The 27,915-nt window shown below is 26.7% G+C and overlaps 3 protein-coding genes across 3 annotated transcripts in view; all 3 read right to left on the bottom strand.

The window, feature by feature from the left end:
- Positions 1–42: 42 nt before the first annotated feature.
- LOC123268935 (probable WRKY transcription factor protein 1) lies at positions 43–21,021 on the bottom strand. Its single transcript, XM_044734399.1, has 4 exons — positions 20,872–21,021; positions 19,524–19,628; positions 13,959–16,953; positions 43–502 (listed from the first exon to the last, which is right to left on the bottom strand). The coding sequence occupies exons 1-4, from the start codon at positions 20,890–20,892 to the stop codon at positions 468–470; spliced, it is 3,156 nt and encodes a 1,051-aa protein (XP_044590334.1). The 5' UTR covers positions 20,893–21,021; the 3' UTR covers positions 43–467.
- The window catches only part of LOC123268856, a 26,395-nt gene continuing 15,273 nt past the window's right edge, over positions 16,794–27,915 (bottom strand). Inside the window, exon 7 of the mRNA XM_044734255.1 lies at positions 16,794–16,829. The gene's annotated coding sequence lies outside the window, so the exon portion shown is untranslated. The remainder of the gene's footprint in view (positions 16,830–27,915) is intronic.
- The window catches only part of LOC123268857, a 5,464-nt gene continuing 3,616 nt past the window's right edge, over positions 26,068–27,915 (bottom strand). The window contains exons 3-5 of the mRNA XM_044734259.1: positions 27,727–27,847; positions 27,373–27,545; positions 26,068–26,271 (exon numbers count right to left, since the gene is read on the bottom strand). Coding sequence (XP_044590194.1) covers positions 26,135–26,271; positions 27,373–27,545; positions 27,727–27,847 — 431 coding nt within the window. The 3' untranslated portion in view covers positions 26,068–26,134. The remainder of the gene's footprint in view (positions 26,272–27,372; positions 27,546–27,726; positions 27,848–27,915) is intronic.

The following is a 27,915-nucleotide window of genomic DNA, read 5'->3' as shown; positions in this document are numbered from 1 at the left end:
AATAAGTCTGTACATGATATTAGGACAATAATATAATAAGATATAAAAATAACTATATATCAATGTTATCCTTTAGGGATAATAATAATAATAATAATAATAAAATAGTATTATAACGAAAAAATAAACTGGCTCATTTTATCATGTTATATACAGTTGAGAGCAAAAGAAAAAAAATGAAAAAAATAATATATATGGTTTGTCACTTGTAGTTTTTTTTCCCCTTGGTATCTCAAAATAAATTTGGCATTACCACGAGGAATAAATCAATAAACGTCGTGGTGGTGGTTGTCCTCTGTCACCACGAAATTTGAGCTCCCTTTAAAAGTATTAACCGATACCAGTAGATTAAGTATCGATCAAGAGTTATTGAGTGTTTTATTTAGTGATACTGCGGTGTACCGTAGGTTGGTCGTGGTGGTACTTGAGCAGATCCAAAGGTATTACTACTTTCAGAGTAACCATTATTATTGTATTGATTTCCCTGGGAGCCAAATTGATAGTTATTGTTGAATGCTCCTTGTTGATTACCAGGATTGTAGTCGTAACCTAAATTTTTATCATTTTTATTATTTTAAATAATTTATAGTTACATTTAATAATTACCTCTTTGATAGTTATTTTGATTATTGTAATTATTATTGTATCCAGGATTATTAAAATTATTGTTGTTATTATTGTAGCCGAGGTTATTGTTGTTGTTGTTGTTGTTGTTATTAATATTATTATTGTTATTATTGTTATAACCAGTATTGTATTGATCTGGATAAGTAGCTTCACCCTCGTATCTAACATCCGCATGGAATCCAGTTCGCCAATCAGCCGTATACGTGACTATCTGAGTTCTTCCGTCCGGAAGTTGTACCCGATACTCTCCACGTACCGTTTCACCGTCACTGGTCTCTTGTCGTCCAAAATCATTCCCTGTTGCTGAATCTTTAACTGCATATCCAAATTCGTATGATTTTGGCTAAAAATATTTATTATCACGCATATAGTCAAATACATTCAAATATGAATATATAAATAATTCATCGAGCGTTTAAGTGATTAATTAGTGAATGAAACACAAGGGGTGTATGAAGCAATTATTGTTTCAGTGATCGAGTTAGAGGTTTATTGGTCAGCATATGAATATATATATTCCTATATACCTGACTGTCGATGTAATCCTGATGGTCATCGTGATGAGTATTGCCATCAGGAGATGATTGTCCCAGTGGAGCGCCGTAGCTATTTATTATGCCTCCCTGAGATTGGTGATTGTTGGTTACCGGGAAATTTCCAGGAACACCGTACTGGTTACTCAATGGTGGTTCTGGCTCACAGTAAACTATCCCTAGACTGCTCACCAATGTCAACGTCACCGTCACCATTATCTATTACACAGAGTAAACATTATTTACTTGATATTCTCAATAAATATAGAGAACAACATTTTATATTTTAGCTCATCTTTATACACCAAAATTTACGTTCTGATAAACTGATAAACACAGCTTTATTCAAATTTACTACCCCCAATAATTAATTTTATGTTCAGTTCAATAATAATAATAATAATAATTTTCCGTTAAAAATTAATACAAAAGTAACTTTGTATCTATGCTCAAATAATTTAAAATACCTTGGAATTCAGATTAAATATTTCATTACACTTTTTACGAAAATTTTTTCAATATCAAATTTAAAATTATTATTTTATCTTGGCCACATTTTTACTCTAAATTCGGAGATCTAAAGTAAATAATTATATTAATTAAAATTTGTTTACTCATCACCACCGTGAAATAATCTCAAAAATAAATTTTAACTCTTTAATACTTATATATATATATTAAAGCGTAATATCACATTATAATAAACCCACGAGATTTGCTTATGTTTTAATATTACTTCACATAAATCCTATTAATAATAATTCCGAATAAAAAGTATAATTAATGAGATTGGAAAATAAAATAATAATCAATATAAAAAATAGAATGTAAATCACAAATTCACTGAGCCAATCTTAATTTCACATATTCGCGTAGAAAAAGAAAAAAAAAAACAAAGAAAAAAAAATAGTATCAATAATATATCACCACTTGAAATAATAATATTACCGAGAATTTAAAATATCGATAAAGTAATTAATATAAAATAAAAAATATATGAATAATATAAAAATATAAAAGTATAATAAAAATAAAGCGACTCGGTAGTTACCTGTCGCACCACAGTGTTCATATTTTTGATGCACATATCAGCACCGGATCAAAGTTGAATTGTGGAGATTTGTGAGATCTCAACGGGGCTTTTATACAAGCGGCTTAACTTGCACTGTAACTCGCTTCCTGTCTGGATTACACGCGAGTTGTACTGTTCTACTGTTGTGCTGCATACACACACACGTGCGGGTGAATTGGTGGATGAGATCAGGTGAGGTGAAGTGAGGTAAAGTAAAATGAGCTCACCTCACCTCACCTCACTTTAGTAGTTTTGTTTAGTATTATGTGTAAGATCTCTTATATCCTATATGTTATACCGTGGAGGAATCAACCATTCAGACATCTCAATGTATATATACACACTCGTTTTAAACACAACCCACCACTTGGAAAAAAAAAAAAAAAAAAAAAAAAAAAAAAAAAAAAAAAAAAAAAAAACATAATAACAGTTTAGGATACTAGAGATTGAGAGTAAAAGAGGCTCCCAGAATTCAGATGGGACACTAAAGTAGGAGGAGTTTTACATATAAATATGTGCACCTAAAAAGTAGAGATTAAAATTAAAGAATTATAAAAATAAAATTAAAGAGATCATGAGATGAGTGTGAATTAAAATACTTTTGTCCTCTTACTTCTCAGTCTATTGTTATGATTTCATGATTTCATGACTTGATGATTTCGGAAGCAGCATAATAAAGTAAAACTATAAAAGATTGAGACGATCGACCAACCAACTAACAAAGTTATGTTACACATTAGTGTCTCACTCACATGGAGAAAGCTTGTTACCTCACAGCGTGGGAGAACCCACAATACTCGTGCAATAAAATAATGCGCTTGCTTCTTCTTCTTCTTATCTTTATTCTTCTTCTGATTCTAATTCTTATTCTCATCCTTTATCTTTATCTTTATTTTTATTTTTATTTTTATTTTTATTTTTATTTTTATTATCCCTCTGCGACTCTGATGTGAGTCTCTGCATGGATTCTTTATCGTATGTTTTTTTTTTTTTTTAAATAATAATAACTATTTGTTTTATTTCTTTATAAACTAAAAACTAATTGGGTAATTGAAAGTTAATTAAACGAGTCTTGTACTGAAACTACCACCCGCAGCAACACTATACATTTAATACATGGATATATATGTATATTTATCTTATTAACTGGTATTTGATTGCGTGTGATTGCTCTTCCTCATACCTTATACCTCATACATATAGTACTTAATCAAATAATCTCTGGATAATTACTCTCATTTATTCATATAAATAATTGTTAAATATTTTTTTTATCACTAATTATTCTTTGAATTTTATTATAATATTTTGAGAATTTATAAAATATAAAAATAAATTTGTTTTTTTTATTTTTTTTTATACAAACAGAATGGAGATCTTAGATAAAGATAAAGGTAAAGATAAATGTGAGGCAAAAAGAAGAGATAATAGGAATAAGTAGTAAATGTTAAATAAATGGTGGTTATGCTTCGGTTAATACATTTGGTGAGTATTACGTTATTTAATTATGCGGTGGATGGCTGGCTCTGGTAATGTTTATTCGGTGCACGGTTTCTGATATCAAAATTAAACAGGACCCTTATATTCCCAGTTGTTTTTGTTGCTGTTTCTGTTGTTACGTTTGTTACTGATGTTTCTGTTATTCATTACGAAATGAAAATTAAATTACACTCTGATGGTTGAGCAATAAATCCTTTAAGAGATAATAAAAAGTAATACTAATGAGTACGTAGTGCTATAAGCTGTAAGGTATAAGAAACACAGAGAAGCGTCAAATTTAAGCAACCAGATAATATCAAACGATATACCGCGGTGATTCAAAGTTAATCGGTTTACTCTCTTTTTCTTTTTATTTTTATTTTTTTTTATCTTTGTACGGTTACCAAGCTGCAACCACCCAACTAAACCGTTAACTCTCAGTGGACAGACTAGAATAGAATAGAATACAATAGAAAGTTAATCAGAGTCTATTTTTAACCTACTTATGCAGTTTATTTAAGCTCATGCTTTTAAATAACCTTCAAAGTTAATTATTAAAAATATTGTGAATATAAAAATAGTAATAATAACAACTAAATAAACCGTTGTCAAAAGTCGCGATAAACCATATATATTATACATAATCATATATCTATATATATCCACTACTAAATATCTAAGTAAAAGTGTGATAGCGGTGATCTAGATGGAATCTCGTTTGCTCGTTTTATATACGTAAGTTGTAAGTGCTATCGCTATCGCAATTTCATTGGCATTTTTTTATTTTATTTTTTTTTTATTCTTTTCATCTTCTTACTTTTACTGATTCTCTCATCTATCCAAGTTAACTTGAACTCTCTTTTTCCCTTGGCACACTCAGTTTTCTCTGTACTACTTTCCGGATATGCTTGCTCTGAGATCTCACAGTCTACGATTATACCCTACGAGTTACCCTCTATAGTTTCCTTCCTCTTTTCTATTCGTTCTTTACCGACAACTTTTCCCCTTAAACGTTTTCCCGTATTATTCCTTTTTTCTTTCTTCGTTCCTTTCGTTCTCTTCTTTTACTATTCCGTAAAACTACCATCATCGTCACGAGTAACAAAACGAGCCAGACAACGACAGAGTTGACCTTTCAGACCTTTCAATGCTTCTCGAGGGTCAAATAACTCAGTTACCTATATACTACCTATATACTTATTTACCACCATTGACTTTAAATTATTATATTTTTTATGTATTTTATTTATTTAATACCAACAAACATTAAAGTTAGTCACTTATATTTTATTTTTAAGTTTAATTAAACAAATTTTTAACTTCCCGCTAAGAAAATTGAAAATTTTCAAAAATCGGCAAATTATTGTTTTCACCCCGTTTTTCGAAAATCGAGTTTTCATCAGATCTCGACGTTTTGAGGTCCTAGGAAGCTTTCCTGACTATTTCCGCGGTGATGTCACCGTGTCTGTATGTATGTATGTAAATCTCTCATAACTTTTGAACGGATCATCCGATTCGATCGAAATATGCGGCGTTTTCAAGAGTTCCTTTGCCCCTAAAATTCTGATACTAATTTACAGAATTTGAGTAGATAAATTTTGAGAAATCTCAAAAATAAAATTTCCAAAAATTCGTTTTTTTGAAATATCTTTTAAACGGCTGAACCGATTAATTTTAAAAACTAATTAGCTCTTAACCTTAAAAAACCACGTCGATTGCCACCAGCCCGGTCAAAATTGGTTAATTTGTTCGTGAGATATCGTTGTCGAAAAAAATTGAAAAAAATGTTTTTTTCAGAATTTCTATGAAATTTTTAGTCTGACCAGTTTACGCTTAAAGATTTTCCAAAGAACTCAAAAAATTGCGTTGAATGCCGTAAACTGCGAGAAAATCGGTTAATTCATTCAAAAGTTATTGCGGTTTGAAAATTCAAAAAATAGTGTTCTATAAAACTTCCATTAGCCTTTTGAGCTCGAAGAGCTCAAAATTACACATAAATTATATTTTTGAGCTCGAAGAGCTTAAAAAATAAGTGAATTGTTGAGCACTTAGGTATGGAGGTAGCGGGAAGTCGCAGGGATGGCCTTTAGGGTCAACCGTTTTCCCAATTTTTATTCTATATCTTTAACCTATTTTTTTTTTTTTTTTTTAATCAATTTAAATTTAATTAGTAAATTATAATCAAGGTTTTAATAAATCTATATTGTTTGTATTGCATAAGTACTTTTTAATTAGTTTTATGGCAAAGAACTAGACAATAAATGTAAAATAAAATTTAAAATTTTTCACAATTTGGATTAAACAAAGAGTCGTAATTCGTAATGTGTCGGAAAAAAAGGGTCTTGTAATCTTGTAATACGCATTAAGTATAAAAAGAGTAAAGATATAAATTCTCACGCGAATTCTCGGGCATTAGATTAAAGATGAGAATCATGTACATATGTATCCATATAATATATATATATATAGAGCGTAAACAATAGTAGAGTGTAATTATTATAAATCACATTTAATTATGGTGGTTACACTTGGCTGATATTAATTAATAGTCACTAAATTGACAAACGTCGTACATTTAATAATTATCTTTATTCGTCATGAATATAAGGTAAAAGCTCAATAGATGATCATGTACCAGTATATGATCACTCCATGTATTTGTATACCTATATTTGTGAATATAGATATACAGATACATGGAGTGATCATACTGGCTACGTATGTATACTATTATTCGTCATGAATATATATACAATATATAAAATGAATAAAATATTTATGAAATAATGTTATTATGCAAAACTATTATTTACAACATCAATGTTGTTACCTGGTTTATCTACTCAACTACTTTAGTGGTGTTTACTTGGTGAGTTGGTGGTCACGGACTAATTAATTTTCGTAATTAAACTACAATATACCTACCAATATGTGTCATCATTATTGTTATTATTAAATAACACCCATAATAGTTGGTCAGTTGTAAATTGACATTAATAATTACAATCAATGTAGTTGTTGTTGTTGTTGTTGTTGTTGTTGTTGTTGTTGTTGTTGTGGAAAATGAGAAGGTTAGCAAACTATTTGGTTATTCGCGTATTTGGCATGGTGATCTCCTACCACTTGAAAGACTTAGCACGCGATGCATCTGTTAACTGATTTCTCGCAGTTACGGTGAAATATAGCGTGTACTGTGTACGGAGTAAGCGACGTTTCATAACAACTATTGCTCGGTTAAGTATCCGTTCCTCTGTTATTCCTCTTGCTCTTGCTCTTGCTCTTGCTCTTGCTTATGGTTATAATTAAAATTAAAATTATTATTATTACTATTATATTGCTGCTGTTTATAATGTAATATGGGATTAACGTCACTGTTCATCATCATTTTATTTTTAGTTAAAAATATTACATACATAATAATAACTAATAATATAAGTAAATAAAAGAAAGTATATTAACTAAATTGTTAAATTTATAGTCTCGGTAAACGAAAGTATTTTTTGTTTATTTTTAACTGCACATAATATTATAATTGGAATTATAATATTAAATGTGTATGAGAGTTTTGCCAGATCATTCTTCTTAGTTAGTTAGTTAAAATAATAATAATAATAACAACAAGTGTATTGCATTCTTGATACATTTTACCTAGAGTATAGTTGGCTCTTAAATATATATCTAATATATGTATGAGTATGGGAATGCGGATGAAACTATTTTAAAATAATATTTCAATATTATTATTAATGAAAAGAGGGGATGAGTGGGAGAAAATTTTGCGAAATAATTTTACCTCAGTAGAGTACTGGTACATTATTAATGTACGCTTTTCTCACACTGTCTGTAAGTTACGAAAGGTAATATAATAAACATCTTCAACTATTTATTATATTTTTATTTTATTTATTATTCTTTTAAATTTACATTTATAAAGATTCTTTATACTTGCAACGTTGCTTTTATTTATTTATTTTTTTTTTCATTATTTCTCATTGACAGCAATTTCAGACGTGACCACACTTTAGTGAAAAAAATGATAAGACACGTAGGTATAAATTTATTTTCTTTTCGATGACAGTAACAGCAACAAGTTGAAAAAATGTAAAAAAGAAGAAGAAAAAAAAAGGGTTATTGAGTAACAAAAAGTATTTTTAATTACCGTAAAAAGAAACATAAACAACAATAACAACAAAGGTATAGAAGGAGCAATACAAGTTATAAAGACACATGGAAATTGTTAAGGGGTAACGGGTAACGGGTAGTCTCGGTGATGAGGGTCGAGTGGCACAAAGTGCGATCCATTGAATAATTCCTAGCTGAGTTTCGTGCCAAATCCGGCGCGCATATGTTCTTGTCGGATCAGCAAAGTTGGATAACGTTAAGTGGGTCGACGATGTTGCAACGGGTGGCCAAACCAGACTCGTACACCCGTACACCCTGTGTAGGATTCGTAGAGACCGGAGGTTATATGCACTCTCTTCACGTCTTCAGACACGGAAGCTTTCTCATTCTATATATCTCTCTCTCTCTCTCTCTTTCTTCCTTCTTGGTCTGCTTTTGGTTATAGTTGTAAGTTAAACGTTTTCCGAGCATGCGTCCTTGCGCTTGATCGATTATTCAACTGAATTTTTCTTTCAATACAAATCAACAATTTAAATCACCTTCCACAAATACAACACCATCTTTATATATAAATTTTTATATTTTTATATGAATATAAAATACTTGACAAAAAATAAAAATAAAATACAAACTACTATATTTTATATCCCTACATTTTTTTACTATTTATTATTATTTTTATTCAGTAAATATCTCAGTGAATGATGGCAAAATATTTTAAACAAAAAAAAAACAAAAAACAGTAATAATAATAGAAAAGGTTTAAATTTTATAAAATAACGTCCGTTTAAATAATAATAATAATAATAACAACAACAATGTCTGTTACATTCAATAGAATAAATTCTGTTTCTTGTTTTAAGAGTAGGAGAAAGAATAAGCTTCGGGGTTTGCTTTGTGGTTGATCAAGGAGCTTTCTACTATTATTATTAAGTTATAAAAAGCTAACAGCGATATTTTATCTTTTCTATCACAGTAATATAGCGTAGTGACTAATTATTAATCGTTGTATCTTTATTGATGTAAATATAAATTAAATTTGAGTGACATTTTAACATAAAATAATGAAATACTTTTATACATTGATTAAATGAATATTTTCACATAGTTTTAAGTGGTTAAAGTTATTCAATTTCCGTAGCCACCCAATCGCTTTAGCCCTTGATCTAAAGTTGTTCAGATTTGGTTAAATCTACCCATAACATTAATAAATATTTCTATCTATTACTCTGGCACTATCCTATCCTTTAAGTACGTTGTTGTTGTACGTCATACATAGTTGGTATACTTGATGATAAGTTTTAGTATTTGTTGAGAACGGCCAAGGGCTCTTTACCTTTATTCTCTATATTCTCTATATCCTCGACATAAATCTGTTGTGTGTGAAACTAGTAGATTTATTTGAGGAAATAGAAGTATTGATGATGCAATATGATGAATATAATGATACTTGACCTCACCAGGTCCACTTTAAACCTTATGCATACCCTATACTTGTTAGACATATTCTATAGGTGACATTTTACTTGTTATAATAATAATAATAATAATAATTATCATTCAACTTAACCAAACTTTTATTTTTTATTTTTTATTTTTTATTTTGGCCTAGATCATCGTAAAGAGGCTGTACAAAAATATTAGAAGTGAGGTGGATGACACACGGTACGGTAACGTCTTTTTCGCTTTATACTTTTCAATGCATATTTCCCACGGGTCGTTTTGTGTAAAAAATCTATTTTCTCTCTTGGTCTTTCTCGAGTTACCGAAGTAAGGGTTTTAAAGCAACATTAATGCGCACACTCGTGGCCCAATAATCCTTAAAAAAAAATAAAATAAAAATACTACTCTTTTACTCAACTTTTTGAATTTTTATTATTTCAACCGTACTTTGAGATTTTAATCAGAATCAGTCAAAGTTTTCTCTCTTGGTCATTTTAATTAACGAGTACCAATACATATATATATATATATACATCTGTTGGTTAAATCAATAATATAATTTAATTAAATAATTTGGTTGACTCGTCTCCTAATTATAATTATCTTTCTAGTTTTTTTTTTTATTCTTTTTCTTTGTCACAATATTAAAACGAATAATTATTTTCTTTCTCTCTTTCTCTCTCTTTATATAAACTTTTATAAATCGTTTGCGTATTCAAAATGCGTTCTCATGTACAAAAAAAAGAAAGCGTTCGTTAGTGATGCAATTGATTAGACAGTTTAGTTGGGGTGTTTTACAGTAAAACTATTTCAAAGGTAGTCACTACTGATCATTATTTGTAAATTCGTCGATTTTATTAAATTGATGGATCATAGATCGTGAATTATGAATCCACATCAATTATTTTGTCACTTTATTTAACAAGATCCTCAATAATAATGTCACTGTCTATTAATTAAAATTAACATATTTCGACATTGCGTTTGACGAGATGATAATAATAATAATAATAATAATGATTGATGTAAAAAAATTAAATAAGACACGGTTTATAGTAAAATGGACGTTAGTATAATAAGCTAAATCAGAGAAATTCACGGATGAATTATTATTTTATAAAATTGCTGAGTAATCTTTGCACTTGGTGAATTAAAAATTTTTATCATCATAATTATTATTATTTGATAAACTGTTGTTAGTTTATTTAATTTGTCTGAATGGGTATATTTTATGTTAACTTTAATGTGGTATGTATACATCGAAACTAAATTGACGTTTCGATTGACAGCTAAAAAAATATATTATAGGTATATTTGGTAAATGTAAAAACAAAATATAAATAAAATTGTTTTTATTTCAGCTCTTGGTTGAATCTAAATTTAGTTTTATTCTCCAATGAAACTTTGTTCATTTAAATTTAAAAAAAGAGTTAAAGTTTTAAACTGTATGTATGATGTACTTGATGAAATATAAATTTGTGTTATATATTAATTTATGAGATATGCATATCTTTAAATATTTATTTTATTTGCATTGCTAATTTATAAACGAAATGAATACGAATGCATTTGTTAAAATTCATTTTATATATATATATGTATATATATATATATATATATATATATATATATATATATATATATATATATATATATATATATATATATGTAAATAATACAATGTAAGTTTTTAGAAATTGTTTTTCGCACCCCGCTTCATTTGCCATCATGAATATTTTACTCTTTTACTGCACAAAGAAATTACTTAATTATACCGTTAAAAATGTAAAGAAAACAAAAATAACAAACAACTCAATATGTGTAAATGAAAAATATATATTAACATATTAACATATGTCTTATAACAAATTGATAATATTCCTAATGATCATTATATATTAACTCATTTGGCTGGAATTTTTTTTATTCATTTATTTATTTATTTTTTTATCTTTCATGTTTTTCTGAGGTCAGCGCGCGTATGTTGGACTTGCTGGACTTGCTGGACTTGCTGAACTTAATTCACCGAGACGTAAACGCTCGGACACGCAAGCTTGCACACGATAAAAAAATTTACAGCGACGCAGAGGGTGAAAAAGTAACATCTACTAATTTTTTTATTTTATTTATTTATATTTACAATTTGTGTCAGTCTTTTAAGTATTACTTTTACAAGTTATAATCAAGATTCATATTCTATACATATGTTATAAGTTATAAGTTATAATCATAAAATAAATGAAGCTATAAGTTTTTATCGTAATTACAGAACTCATTTCCTCATTTGTGAAATTCCAGAGACTAATCATAAGTACACATGTATGAAATTAGGTAGAGCGAATCTACAACACATGTGTGGTTTATTTGTGGGTGTATAAAACCAACAAGAGAAAGAAACCTTAAATATTACTCGAGTTATTACTCAGATATTTAATGTACTTTTGTATCTTTAATTCTTGGATATTATTTTCCTTTATTAAATATTTATTATTCAATTATTGAAAGTAGTAATTTATTGTTAAAAAACTTAAATATTCAATAAATATTTTGGAAATTAATAAAATATATGATTTATATAACAATTTATGTATTAATTAATAAATAACTGGGGTTCAGAACTTTTGTTGCTAATTGAGTTTGAAATTTACACAAAACGAGAAAACAACTTTAGTGAATAATTAATAAATTAAACGATAGACCGAGCTGTGTTCACAGCGAAAGGAAAATTAAACATTAACAACAACAACAACAACAACATCATCTACAATTGTTAAATATTCTTTTTTAATTAAAATACTGGTGGATTTTAACAATTTTCCGGTGAAAACTTTTTTAAAATAGTTAAATATAACTGTACGCACATATAACAACCGGTAAGTTAGGGCTCTGACTTGGAGGTGCAGTAGTCAGTAGTAAGAACATTTGTCATGTCAGACAACTGATAAATTACCGCCAAATAAATTTAAATAGATTTCTATTATTTTTAACAATAAAACTATTTTATTTATTTATTTATTTATTTATTTATTTATTTATTGACATACCCTAATGATTAACTGCTTAACTTTTAATAAATAAACTTTATCAAATTATACATATGATATCGATCATTGAAGTAATTTATATTATAAAAAATTATTAATTAAAATTTCTGGTATTGAGTTATTAAAATTAATGACTTTAAATCTGATTATAATTTGTGTTATTTTTATTTTTTTTTTTTTTATTTAGCATACTCGACTGAAAATGATAATAACAACTAATAACACATTAACTTTATAAAATTTTTATTTAAAAAATATAAATGAAATGTAATTTGAATAGTCGAGGCATGATGGGAGAATGTGAATTGATAAAAAACAAATAAAGTAAAGAAATTAGAGGAAAGATTGCTCGAGTAAGCACATTATCGAGATTGAAACGACGTTTGATAAATTACTTTTCAACAGATTTAAATTATTGAGGAGGTTTACTTTTTTCCGCTTATACATTTTATCGATTTTATAATAATTGACAGTCGGTTCTATTTTAACGCCCCAGATTGAAAGTTAATGAAAATAAGCTATAATATAATTATTTACAAGACTATTTATTCAATTTATAACTATAATTATTATTTTTTCCTCGTATAATTTATTTTTTTTTATATTTTAAATTACATAAATATATCCAAGAGTTGGTCCATTTTATCTATTTTATTTATATTATTTATTTTATTTATTTTATCGTTTTCGTAGCTTCGAAAGATGGAGAAAAAAAATTTATCCTGACTAGAATTGTAATCTTTTTTAGTGGTACTGGTACATTTTAAAACTTGACAGAAAGGATTAGCTATACTTTTAATTTATCTGGATGCAAGTGATTTAAAAAGTTACATCACTAGCCAATCATTTTTTTTTCTCATGTCAGAATAAAATTAAATAAATAGTTTAATTTTACTTAAATTATTTTATCAAAAGATTTAGATAATATATTTATTAATCAGCAATTAGAACAATTATGTTAAATAAACATTTATTGACTAAAAATAAAAATACTGGTCAACAAATAAAACAACATAGGTAGAAATAATAGAGTACAAAAATAATAATTTAAAGTTTAATAACAAAGATAAAATAATCTTACTAACGAAAATAAATAGTATATGAGGAGTGGTAAATATTAGGGGATTAAATTTCAGTGATTATCGACTTTAGTAGCAGTTTCTTCGTCGTATTGAATAGACGGTACCATTGGTGGTTTGAATCCATATTCCATTTTTGACTGTCTGAAATTGCCGATTTTACCGTAGTAATGGATTTCCGGCAGTCTTAGTCTTTCAAAAAAAGAACCAGCTGGTAATGCTGAGGAAGAAGAAGAAGATGTATCAGTAGTGCCCAAGTAGTGGAGTGATTCCTGATGAGCCGGATGCGGTACTTGATTCTGATGAAGATTCAAGACATGATGCCGCGTTAGTGATGGTACCGGCCCCACGTACTCAATCTTTGTTATTTTTTGTTTCTCATTGGGATGAATCACGTGCCATTGAAAACTCGTTTGATCGACAACAGACTTTGGATGATGCATTGAAATTGGTAATTGGTTCAATAAATCGTTGTTGTTATTGTTATTATATAATTGTTTTTTAAAATTACCAGATGGATAATAATTAAAAATATGCTGTTGTTGTTGTTGTTGTTGTTGTTGTTGTTGTTGTTGTTGTTGTTGTTGTTGTTGATTTTGTTGATGTTGTTGATGTTTGACAAGCCCAAATTGACTTAACAAACTGTATCGTTTGCTCAAAGGAGACCGCATAGCCACCATTAGTGGCATAACTGCTTGCTTACCAATTGTGTAACCTTTTAAGTTTAGGGTTGAACTGTTGGTAAAACTTTTACCTAGTTCAGATTTATCAGATTTTTCAGATTTATCAGATTTTTCAGATTTTTCAGATTTTGTTTGTTGTAGTCTTGTTGGGTACAAAAGTTCATTGGACTGAATAGATGGATTTATTATTTGGTGATAATAATTTGGATTATTATTGCTACTTAATTTATCAAATCTTATCGATGATAACAATGATGATGATAATGATGATAATAATCTTGGTGGAATTTCTCCAAGTGGATGGTTACTTGGAATTCGGATTGGCATTTCAATGACCTTATCTACTTGATACGGCAACTGTTCAAGTATCTGAATAGGATAGGGTTGAGATACAAATTTTTGAATATAAGTTCCAGTGTTACTGGTACTAGTAATAGTTTTAGTTGGTTGGTGAGGTGACAGTACCTTATTCTTGGACATCTTCTCAACTGTAACTGGATAAGCTTGTATAACTGGCACGTGCTTTTGCTTCGGCTTCGGCTTTAGTTTTTGGTACTGGTACTGGTACTTTTCAACAACTCTATTATTATTATTATTATTAATATTATGATCTTTGTTAAAAAAATAAGGTTGAGAATATCGGGCACCGGTGGTGATATCGAGTACACCATCAACTAATTTGTCAACTGGATAGTTTGATTGTTCAATAATTTCACTATTTATTGGCAAATTTATATTGTAATTTGATATATCTATAGATCCGTAATCACCACTTACTACAGGTGGCGAGTAAATGTAAACAGTTTGTTCGGAATTATCTGTCGCATCGGCTATTTTATCCTTTTCTATTAAATTAGAGTATCCCTCTTGTTTAACATCATTTAGATTGTTATTATTATAATCCATGTGACTTTTGATAATGCTGTTATTATTACTATTGATGTATCTTGATACGTTATCTGATTCTCTATCAACCAATAAATTTTTTCCATTATTATCTTGTACTACTTGTTTACTTTTATATTCTAAAAATTCAGATGAAGATGACATTTGATCTTCAGTCTCATAAATTTCACCTCCAATATTATTTTTATTAGTAAAATTATTATTATTTTTATTAATTTCAATTATTTTTTGTTTTTCAATGTCAAACACAATGTTGTTATTTAAATTAACTGGTTGTTGTTGTTGTTGTTGTTGTTGTTTTGATGTTGAAGAGGAAGGAGTGGTTTGTTTAATAATAGATAAGAATTTAAGGCTAAAATCAGTATTACTGTCGTCAATGATATCAGTATCTGGATATGACATTTGATTCTTTTTATGATTATTATTATCTTGGTGTGAAGTAATATAAACAAAATCTGATGAAGCTGATGAAGCTGATGAAGCTGATGAAGCTGATGAAACTAATGAAATTGGTGAAGCTGGGTGATTGATCGATAGTTCAGGTGGATAATGAATTTCATGGATCGGTGCACTATTATACAGTTCCACTGACTTTTGAATTTCTACAAGTTTACCGTTGTCGTTGTTATCGTTATCGTTATCGTGGTTGATTGACGTTAATAAGACATTTTTCACTATTGGTGATTTAATCGATTTAACATTTTTACTATTTTTGTTGCTGGTGTTGATATTTTCAAATGGGTAATTGTCAGAATAGCCATTTAATTTAAACTGATTTAGAGGTTCAACTTTATTTCCAATAAAATGAGTCTTGTCAGCGTTAACTAAAGCCAACCCAGCCTGGATTGAATTTAACACTACGGGTGATGTGGTATCCTGATCTCTATTGGAAAGTTCTCGGATAAACAACGGAGAATTAACAGAATGAACAGAATGAATAGAATGGACAGGAGTATTGTAATCCGTTGTACCTTCATCTGTTGAATTTTTTGTTAGTTGTTTTTCTTCTTCTTCTTCTTCTTCTTCGGAAGGTGGTGGTATTGTTGTTAATGATAGCAGTTGTGATTCAACCACCTCTGTATTTTCATTTTCAATATTGCACGGAAGCGTTGTTGTACTGTAATCATCATTTTTATGTATCATTATTCCTGTTTCAGAAACAACAATAGGCTCTTCGGTATTAAATTTTGTTAAAACTTTTTGATTTACGGTAACTTTTGTTTGTTCATTTTCCGAAATAATATCCGTTAATGAATCATTGAAATTTTGAAAGGTTAAACGTGATAATTCTGGTAATACTTTATTTTTATTTGCTGCTGCTGATGTTGTTGTTGTTGTTGTTGTTAATGTCGTAACATCTTTTCTATTATTTAAAGAAACTCGTGAATTTTTAATTAATTGACTTTTAAAGTTAGCTAAAGCATTTTTATAATTTTCAGATGATACTTGTATCGTTTTATCTTTATTATTTTTTTCAATCGGTAATTCCGTTGAAAAATAATAATTTTGTGATTCTACCGTTCCAGTGTCATTTTCATAATAATTTAAATCATCATCAGTTTTAATTATTTTATCTCCAAAATTTTCAAATAATAATAAAGCTTCATCTACTGGAATAGAAGGGGCTATTATGTCAGTAACATGTGCATTATCTTGATAATTTGAATTCGTTGAATAATCAGTTGACGTCTTTAGATTTCCTTGTTTGTGCACTGCTAATGGGAAATTGACTGCTGCTGCTGCTGCTTCTGTTTGATATTGATTACCCTCGTAATTTAACCACTGATGTTGATATCGTATTGGATTATTATTATTATTATCATCATCATCATCATCATCATTATCTAAATTTATCCCATATGTGTTATTATTATTGTTGTTGTTGTTGTGCCAATTATTTTCAATTGATATAATTTTTTTATCTATCAAGTGTTCCTGGGATTCAATTAAAATTCCGTCTTTGTTCTGAAAATAAATATAAAAATAAACTATTAATTAATTAATTAATTAATTATTTTTTATATAGGTTGTCAAATTTCAAATTTTAAGTTACAGTTGTGTCAGTACACAATTAAATAATGATCCACTTTTTAATTAACATGAAAAATAAAGTATAAAAATAAAAAAAAATGTTGATATACTTGAGAATTATCGAATTATTGATAACCGCATAAATTTTGTTAGCGTCAATAGTAAAATGTGTCTAGGAATTTATCGTAGAGTATATTTTACTAGAGGATAAATTTTATGATAAATTTTTTTACTTATAAAACAACTATTTTTACTATTTTACCGTTTGATGTTTATATATATATATTTTTTTTTCTTTAATGGAAAGGAGAGCAATGAGTAAAGTTTGCTATTACGAAAGTTAACGACTAACGATTACTTGTTCTTTAAAGAAATGGAGAAGACGAGTGGAGTTTGAGAAAGTTGACTCTCCTTCAATAGCTTTGCATTTTTTATTATAATCCAATATTATCCATACAACATTGAGTTGTTTGTTTAAATTTATTTTTAATATATAAAAAAAAAAAGATTAAATAAACTTTTAATTTTCTTTTATAACCCATACAATCTTAAAAATTCAAGATTTTATTGTTTTTCATCAGTTGTATCAAGTTATTTATAATTTTTCAAATAGTTTGTGAATTTTACAAAAAGTATAAATAAATAAATAAATATACGAAAGAATGCAACAAATGTAAAGTCACGAAAATCAAAAAGTAGAACAACTTTCGACTTCTCTTAATAGCTCTTACGTTCGTAAGTAAATTGTTGTCCGAAAGTTATAAAAAAACAAAAAAATATTTTATTACTATTACTTTTTTTTTTCAATATTTGTTACATTTTTTTATGAATAAATTTTTTAAAACTCGTGATTTTATATAAAAATTAAAATGTAGTCAATGTTTATAGACCTAAGTGAATATAATAATGACGCATTTTTTATTATTTTAAAAATTAAATGAATTCAAACATAAAAAAAATAAACAAATTAGAATTTTAATGAAAAGAATGTAGTATTTAATTTTCAGCACTGTTGGAATACTTAAGAATATTTAATATAGGAAATAACATTAATTAAAATAAAAGTATAAAAGTTGTTGTAAAAAACGTTGATTAAATTTTACTGAAGCATGTAATTATATTCTCTCACTGGGGGTGAAAGATAAAATAAATATACATATATTTATTATTATTTTTTTTCCAACTTTCAATTTATAAGTACGAATTTTTACTATTTTACATTATATTAAATGTATTTAATTAGCTTAGAATATTTAGTTAAATATATTAAATTTTATATCTGTTCCAAGTATTAAATGACTGCTCCGGTTTTTAGAGTGCCAAATGGTTTTAATTGAAAATTTGCGGTTAACCAAATACGATTCTAAAGACTATATTTTATCGAGACCACAAGACTTATTTATATTAACTAAACAAGTTTGCTGACAGAAATTTTATACTGATTTAAACTCAAATTTAAACAAATACTATTTTAATAAATTTTAAAACTGATAACAATAACGAAATTTATTTTTTTTTCTTCGGTAAACAACAAAAAAAAAAAAAAGTTTTAATATGTACAATGATTTAAGATCAGGTATCGATACCCTCGACCTTCAGGCAGAGAAATCTATTAACCCAGATCTACTTGTGTTGATATAATATCTGTTAAACTATTAGCACCAGTATATATAATAATAATAATAATAATAATAATAGTAATAATAATGATTATAATATAAATCACGGAGAAAGAGGAATGTAGTATAGTATTAGTGGCTGATCCCGAGATTCTAATAACAACTCAATAACACTTTTTTATTATTTGTTTATTTTTTTATTTATTTATTTATAATAATAAATTATATGTTTTTAACATATACACACTTAATGTATAAAAAAAGTATTATTAGACAAGTATACTTGGTTTGTGTATTAAAGTGTTTGAGTAGGTACGTATAAATACCTGCAATATATAATATATAACAAGTTTTTACATAAAAGATATACCTATGTATTTGTATTAAATCGACAGATAATGTTGGACGACATAAACATAAAGATTTACGTACATTTATTGTCTCTTTTACTCAGTTAGTCACTCACTCACTCACTCAATTCTGATTCGTGTGTGAATTGAATCAACCTTTATCAGTTGATGCGAGCAAACAGGTGAACAAGAATACCGTGTAAAGAAGGGAGACAGTAAATGATTCGCGTTTCGCATTTCGCATTTCACCATCACCAACATTCACTGAGTGAATGTAAGAGTGTAACCCGTACTACTGGTCTCTTGTCACATTTTATTCACTATAGCCTCTTCATTCAATACATTTATAATCTACATATTACATACATACATACATGTATAACAATAATAAATAGTATTACTATAGTTTACACACTTTGGTACACTCAAAGTAGATTAGATGTTTTTTTTTTTAAATCTTTCATTGACATTTTATTTTTATTTTTATATTTATATTCTATAATCAATTGTCGTGAAAATAGTCGCAATAACTCACCGTATTGTTGTTGTTAATATTATTATAATTATTTAACTCCTTATTGTATTCAGCCGGTAATGAAGTGATAAAACATGGCATAAAACTCGATAAAATAATGATAGTCTGTAATTATAAATATAACAATATTAATTAAATAAATATTTTAAGTTTATAATACTATTTACATGGTTTATTTGATAAAATGTTTGTAACTTATATAAATATATATATTTTTTTTTATTATGATAATGTATAAAATATTTAAGTAAAAGGGCATTAAATTGACAAAGAAAAAAGGGAAAACGGGAAAAAGTGAAAAGATGAAACAAAAAGCTGCAGTATAGGAATGCGATTGTTTTAGTGAGAATTTTAAAGTTAATAAAGAATAAGATATAAAGTTACTAATAATAATATAGATTTGTTGAGATTTACCTTTATCTCAACTCCCGTTATTTTATTTATTCATACTGATTTTTCTATTCTTGTTCTTATTATTGTACATCTCAAAGAAATGTAAAAGCAGTTTAGAGTATAAAGAGTTAAAGAGTAAAAGAGTGAGAAAGTTAAATAATATAATAAGTATAAAGAGAAAGGAAAAAAAGGTAGAAAAGGTAGAAAAAGAAAAAGAAAAAGGAAAATAAAGAAGATTGGGGATTTCTGTAGCAGCAACCAACAAGGGAAATGAGATTCCCTGTGAATTTGGCGAAGCACATCGTGATTTGCATAGCTTCACCGCCTTTAAAGCCATAATCCCGTCGTCGCCTTTAGCTTTATGCAGGGTCTAGTCTAGTCGATCTACAGATACAAATACAGGTCCTACAGATATCCATACATACAAACATACATACCAATACCATTGCACCCTTAAATATATATATATATATATATCTTAAGTTAGGTTAGCTTTCCTTGTACTGTTCTATACTGTATTCTATTCTGTACTGTTCTTGTTTCCCTTTGCCTGGCATTCCCTGATGTTATACATATCTAATACATTTTCCCGGCAACTTAACTGAGCTTACCACCACCGGCATCTATTATTTTATTTTCATACATCTATATATAACATATATAAAGTGTATATAATGTCAAAATTTAACGAAAAAAATTAAATAATACATTTTACAGCTGGATCATAATTTTTTTTTCTTCATATTCATATCACATTATATATCTATACACATAAAAAGCTCACTTGCTTATTCTTTTATAGTCATTCTCATGTTATTTTATTATTATTATTATTATTATTATAATTATTCATTCTATAATGCAAATCTTATTTAGAGTTTTACAATTACACAAAAGTATGATACGCTATACTTAAAAAAAAAATAGATATATTAAATAAAATTTATAAACTTACAGAATATATTAACATTAACATTTCGATAAAAACCAAATTTGGTTTGTTAAATTTTATTTATAAAAACACCAAACAACAATAAAAAAAAAAATAAACACTTTATACTATAATATTATATCGTACGCACAGAACCTTCAATGTAACAGTACATTGGACGTATGGGGTATGAGATTCAGTTGACTTGACTCGAAGCTCCAGATATCCCCACTAACACATACACTGGAATATAACAACATAAATTTGCGACCAGCGGAAAGTCTACCTTTCATCTCTTATACTTACTTTTATATATATATATAACCTAAGTAAAAGACCAACACCAACGCTAACATATTGTATATACCAGTTTGTCCGGGTTGATGCTGGTTTTATTGTTATTTACCTGCAGGTGAAGGAGAGAAAGGCCGAAAAAGAGTAAATCAGTAAATCAGTAAATCAGGAGAAAGGGAGGTAGCAGCTTATGGAAAATACAAACGAGAATGTGATGAAAATTATTAAATATAGGGATTATACATTTTATCCAAAAAATGATCAAGTAATTTTATTTAATAGAAAAGTAAACAAAGTTGTGAAAAAAAAAATATAAAAATGTCGTTGTAAAATTATATTCGAATTGATAGGTGAGATTTGATCTAGGTATAGAGATATAATGATGATCATTGATCCAGATTTATCTATAAATATTTTAGCCGTAGGGTAAAAAGACATTCGCTTGCATCGGTACCATTGATTTTTACGTGGTATGGATTTATCGAGAGTTGAGAGCCAAGAGCCAAGAGCCAAGAGCCAAGACGCGAGAGTTTAAACCAGAGCCATCAGAGTCAGCAATCCTCAGTATACATTTATATATATATATATATATATATATATATATATATATATATATATATATATATATAACAGCAAGTATGCGATCTATTACTAAGAAAGTGGCCCAACCTGTCATTCTATATACACATATATATATATATATATATTTAACTTTGCGGATGTGTTCTTGTGTATGTGCTCTTGATATTGAGATATACATACATTTATATTCTCTTTATTCGATTGATTAATAATTCGATAAACAAGAGCTAATTAAGAAAGGACAAACTTTTTTGTTGCTGTTGTTCCCTACTCCTACCGATTTCATAATTATTTCATACAAATACATTTTTCGATTAAAGAATTAAATTCGAAAAATATTATTATAGTAATCAGTTAGTAATATAGATTGATAAAATCATAACATTGAGCGTATATTTACATTTAATTTTAATATTATTGAAGCTTTAATCAAAATTTATCCAAATATTTAACCGATAATAAATTTCAATCATATCAAGCAATTGTATTAATTAATAAAATATTGATTAATGAAATGACGTTGTTAAAAATAAAATTAATTTAATGATTGAATGTTTAATAATTAAATAATATAGCAAATGTCAAGTGTTTAAATCGTAAAAATAATCTATTCCTGTAATTCATCATTTGTCGTTTTAATGTTTATATATGTAAAGTAATAATTGTATTTTTTTTTTTTTTTTTCATTATACACGGAAATAATTTATGCTGTATTGCTATTATTACCTATTATGGTAATCTAAAATAAAGGGGAAAATTAAAAAAAAAATATACATATATATGTATCTTACAAATTAACATTACTCAGTAGTAAGTAGCGTTTTCTCTTGTGAGAAAGTCGGAAATAATTGGTCTTCTGAGCGCTCAGTTAATCTTACTGCTTACTACAGGTAACTTATAATAATATAATTTAAGATGTTCTGTACATGATGTATACACACTGACTGTACGGTAAGAGGGAAAAAGAAAAAAAATAAATTCCAGTCCATCTCTCCTTAAATAACTTTATTTTATTATATTTTTTATACTTGATTAATTTAACTATTTAAATTATAATGATTATTGTTATTAGTATATTGTATAGAGTGAAAGTAATAACATATTACATATATGTTTCATTCATTTATTACAGATATTAAATTAAGTAACCCTGTGTAAAAAAAATTATAAATTTTTATTATTTTTTTTTTTTTTAAATTTGTATGTAATTTACTCGTAAACAAACATTTATCAATGAAAAATATAAGTACATATAAAGCTGGCTTTGTATATTAACGTGTATTATTATAGTATTGGTTGATGCTGCGTCTATATTGCTATACATTTACATACCTTATGTTGTTCTTGAACTCATACTAAATTGTTAATTACCCGGCGAATATTATTATCAAGGGATTCTATTTTCATTTAAAAGCACCATTCAAGCAGTTATCTCAGTTGTTGCTAAGATACAATTTAATTATCTTATTTTAAGCTTAACCACCAATTTAATTATAAAAATTTTCAAAATTCTTCTTTGTACTCTACTAAATTATTTATATATCCGATTGATTTCAATTGAATCTATATTAACGATAATTTTTTTTTTTTGTAAAATAATTAAAAAGATTAAAAAAAGAAAAAAAAAAGCATGATGTTCCAAGTGTCCAACGTATATTACACTGTACAATAAAGTTAAGTACTTTTAAAGTCTCTGGTAAAGTTGGTTTGTATATTCTAGAGCATAACACCACTGTAATTTTATATAAAGTGTACAACAGAGAAAGAGAATAATTGAAAATATTTGATAAAGGCATAGAGTCTATCTCTTTTTCTTCTCCTTTTAAGTATTCTGTCAGACGCGGTTGAATATTTTAACCAATATACGTATATATATATTGGTTCGTCTCGTACACTGAACAACTGTATTAATATGTAAACATAAATTACCTTCTAATCTTATTATTACTTACTCAGTCATTATTCGTAGGAACGGCGGGTTTTAAATATTTTTAAGCTTATTTGTATTGACAAAGAAAATAAAATAAATAAATAAAAATTGAACAAATAAAAAAGTGGCTAACTCTGCTCTTTTAATATGAATGGGAATTAAATTTCCACTTGATAACTTTTCCCCAAGCAGTTAAATGTTGTTTGTTCGCCTTGGTTGTAATTAAAGCTTTTATTTTATTATTTACTTAGTTTTTTTTTTTTTTTTTTTTTCTGATGACTATAAAATACTAAAAAGCTATGGATTAAATTAAATTACACTGTGGGTATTAATAATACGGAATTAGTTATATTTTTAATTAGTTTAATGATAAATAATAAAGTAACAAAATTTTTAATTGTATTTAAAACGTTTATTTGTTTCTATTATAAATAATTATTTTAATTAAAAATAAATAATTGTATATATATTTATAATATATAAATGTAAGAATAATAAAAATAAATATATATATATATGTATATGAGATATAAGTATTTATAATTAATAGATACATATCTAACAATGAAATTAAAAAAATTTTAATCAAACTAATATTACAAACGATGTAACAAAAATTTTATTAACTTACTCGTAATATCCTCAAATAGTTGACATATATAATTAATATTTATTATTATTATTATTATTAAATTTTATTAAATAACAACGATAGAACACGATACATTGTGATTTTTATTTAGGTTAGAGTTTTATATAACAATATTCAATATTCAATAGGCTATAGATACAACTATAAATTTTTATTTTATTTTTTCACACCGTCGTTATATTTTATAGTTGTCATTAATTCATTAATATATTTTATATTTTTATATTTATAGATTTTAGAGAGCAATATACAGCGTGTTTGCTAATACATTAATAATATTAAATGAATAAATATTAAAAAGTACTTTGAAAGAGTATTTTTTATCAAGTAGTATAGTCTTTTAAAGATTTTAAAGATTTTTTATTATCATCAGATGTCGTAATTTAACTTTTGATAACATCATCAGAAGCCAGCTTTAATGATTTTAATGAATATTCTCTCAGTTCTCTTTCAGTACACTACTAAATGAATGAATTAATTGAATTAATTAAGCCATTGAATTAATATTATTTAAAAAAAGGAAAATCAAAGAATAACATTCAAGCTTTTTTTCTTTATCTTTATTATCTTTTCTTTTTATTAAACTGGCTCACAAGTGAAATTGTATCACAGTATCACAAAAGATAATCTTTCTTTTTTACTTGCTTATATATATCGTTTTTTTTTTTTTTTTTTTTTTTTTTTTTTTTTTCATGATCCTTTTAGTATTTTTTACTTTACCGAGTTTTACTTTACTTAATATACATATTTATTTAAATCCTTTTCACTGTCTCCAACATGGGCTTTAATGGGTATAAAATATTCTTTACGATACTAATATATTTAATAACAAGGCCGACATTCAGTACGTATTAAATTAATCAAAAAAAAAACATACTTTACTGGAGTTTTAAAGTTGCAAGCTTTATAAAAGTCGTCATCATTTTAAGAACAAAACTTTAAACTTTTAAGGGCATATTTTCACGCTTTAATTAACAGTTTATTAGTACAGAGGACCAGGAAGAAAAAAAAGCTTAGCTATTCTTAAGATTTATCCATTTTATTATAAAATGGTTTTTTTTTTCTTTTTTAATTTTTTTCCTAACATTTTCAATTTAATGTCTTATAATAATTTTATTCTTAATCTTTGTCTATTAAATAATAATTAATCGCCAATTTGAAATACGAACCCATTTCATACAAGAAGATTTTATTTGTTTTTTACTAATTTAAATTACTGAGAAATAATATACTATAAGTTTATCAAGTAGTACTTTATAAATTTGAATTTTTTTTAATAATTACCCTGTATTTAATAAACTGTGATGCACACACGTACAACGAAAATTCGTGTGTGTGTGTGTGTGTGTGTGTGTGTGTGTGTGTGTGTGTTATATTTTAAATGGTTAAATTGTAAATTATCTGTTGTACTTTCGTTTTGAGGTATAAGAAAGTCGCTAAAAATGTTATAATTTATAATATTTTATCATCAAGCTGCGCTGGTGTGCATGATAAAATCGAATTACATTGTTTTTTAAATTAAAATATGATGAGATAATTAAGAAACTCTACATTTATTTATCATTTTTCTAATAGTTTCAGTCATTTACTAATTATACCTTAAAGTAAAAATATAATTTTCTCAATTACGACAAAATAAATACATTAAAGTGCAGAATACACTTACCTTATATAAAAATGTATACACGGTGATAATGATAATAATAATAATAATAATAATAATAATATATATAGGTAAATTTATGTTATTTTTATTATTATTCAATGAAATTTAAATATTACTAATAATTTTGCAGGGCATTTATTATAATTAATAATAAAATTTCTGGTTAACATAAACCGTGAGTTGTCGTCTTAATGGTAATGGTGGTGAAGCTGATAATTGGGTTGGTTAAATTGTTGGTGACAAAAAGTCCAATAATTAAGAAGAACAAAAGTAGTGAAACATCCGATTTAAGAGATCCTCCTGGAATAATTACAACAAATATAATAGTTTAATTAATTAATTAATAAGTGTATAATTAAAATGCTCGTAGCTGTTTTCAGAGTATAATATTGATCCTAAAATTGGAAAAAAATTACGAAACTAAAAAGTAAAAAATAAAACTCGGACGTTGATGTTGGAATGAAAAGAAAAAGAAGAGACATTGAGTAGAATCAAGTGAACCGAATAAACTCATTCTACTTTAACCTATTACACATTGAAGGTTTTACGCTCGGCAATAAGACTGTAACAATACTTTTTTATTTTTTTTTGGTTTTTTTTTCTCCTGTGGGAAATATCTTTCACTGTTTTCTCTCTCCGACTGCACCACCTTTCTCACTTTATTCTCTATTCTCATTTTATTTTTCTCTGTACTCTTTGATAATTACTATCTGACCGAACTAAATTATTTCATCAACATCCAATCGGTAAAATTTAATTTTATTAAATTATTATAAATTCAATAAAAATCTAAATGAAGAAAATAATATTAATACGACTACTACCTGTTCTTGCTGTACTTGATAAAATGGAAAATGTAAAAAAATATTAAAGACTAAGAGATAAAATAAAGGGGAAAATAATGTCCAGATGACGACCGTCTGCCTTTTTAGTCAGCAACGAAGATTTATTACTTTCCTGGCTATTTTCACCTGGGACATTTTCTATTTTCAACCTCCGGATGCCCAGATGGGGTTAAATTTACGACATTGAGTGGTTGACAACTTAGAGAAAAGTTGTTTAAATGAAATGAAAAAATTTTTAAATCTGCTGTCAATGTTTTATACTAAAAAATTCACTCTCTTTTTTTTTCAACTTTTCATTCTATTTAATAAATATTTTCATTTAATTACGCATGAAAACTTTTATAACAAGGTCATTTTTGGCCCTCTAATTAAACGATTTTTTTTCTACTATTTTTCAGTATACTTATAATGATAATAATAATAATAATGATAATAACAACAACTAACATTTTATAATTGGAAAATCTTTTACAGCAGAAATTTTATAAATTTTGTTAATATTTACAATTATTTAATGATTAAAATAAAACACAGCTTTTTTTGTTTAATTACTTACCATTGTATACATATTTTATTACTGAAGTATAATTAGCTTCTTTAATAAATAATTCACATTTGAATACTGTTGGTAATTTAATTTGGTCCATCTCTAAAGTAGCATTAGCCTCAACGTTATGTCGACCATCAGTTTTATTTTTGTAATATTGCCTTTGTTTTTTTATTGGCTGACTATAACAATATAATATAAATAAATAGATATTTTTTCGTTTATTCATATATATTGAAATGATAAAGCTACATTTTATTCTTATTCTATATTGATTTTCAAAATTATATAAATTTAATCATACCAATAAAAAAAAATAAAATATTAGAAGAAGAAGGAGAGAAAAAATACAGTAAAGCTTACTTGTCTTGAAAAAGCTTTATCGTAGGAAGTGGATAAAGGTCTTCAGCTAAGCACCTTGTGGTTAGTTGTGTCGAATCTTCGTTTATCGTTGGATCTAGTATTTTAAAAATCTTTTCTGGAGCTAAAAAATAATAACATAAATAACGAAAATTATTATAAATATATTATTTTAATAATAAGAACATTAAA

This window comes from Cotesia glomerata, linkage group LG7 (genome assembly GCF_020080835.1).
Source record: "Cotesia glomerata isolate CgM1 linkage group LG7, MPM_Cglom_v2.3, whole genome shotgun sequence".
NCBI classification, from domain to species: Eukaryota; Metazoa; Arthropoda; class Insecta; order Hymenoptera; family Braconidae; genus Cotesia; species Cotesia glomerata.
The sequence above is the reverse complement of the archived record's forward strand: the minus strand, read 5'-3'. Positions and strand labels throughout refer to the sequence as shown.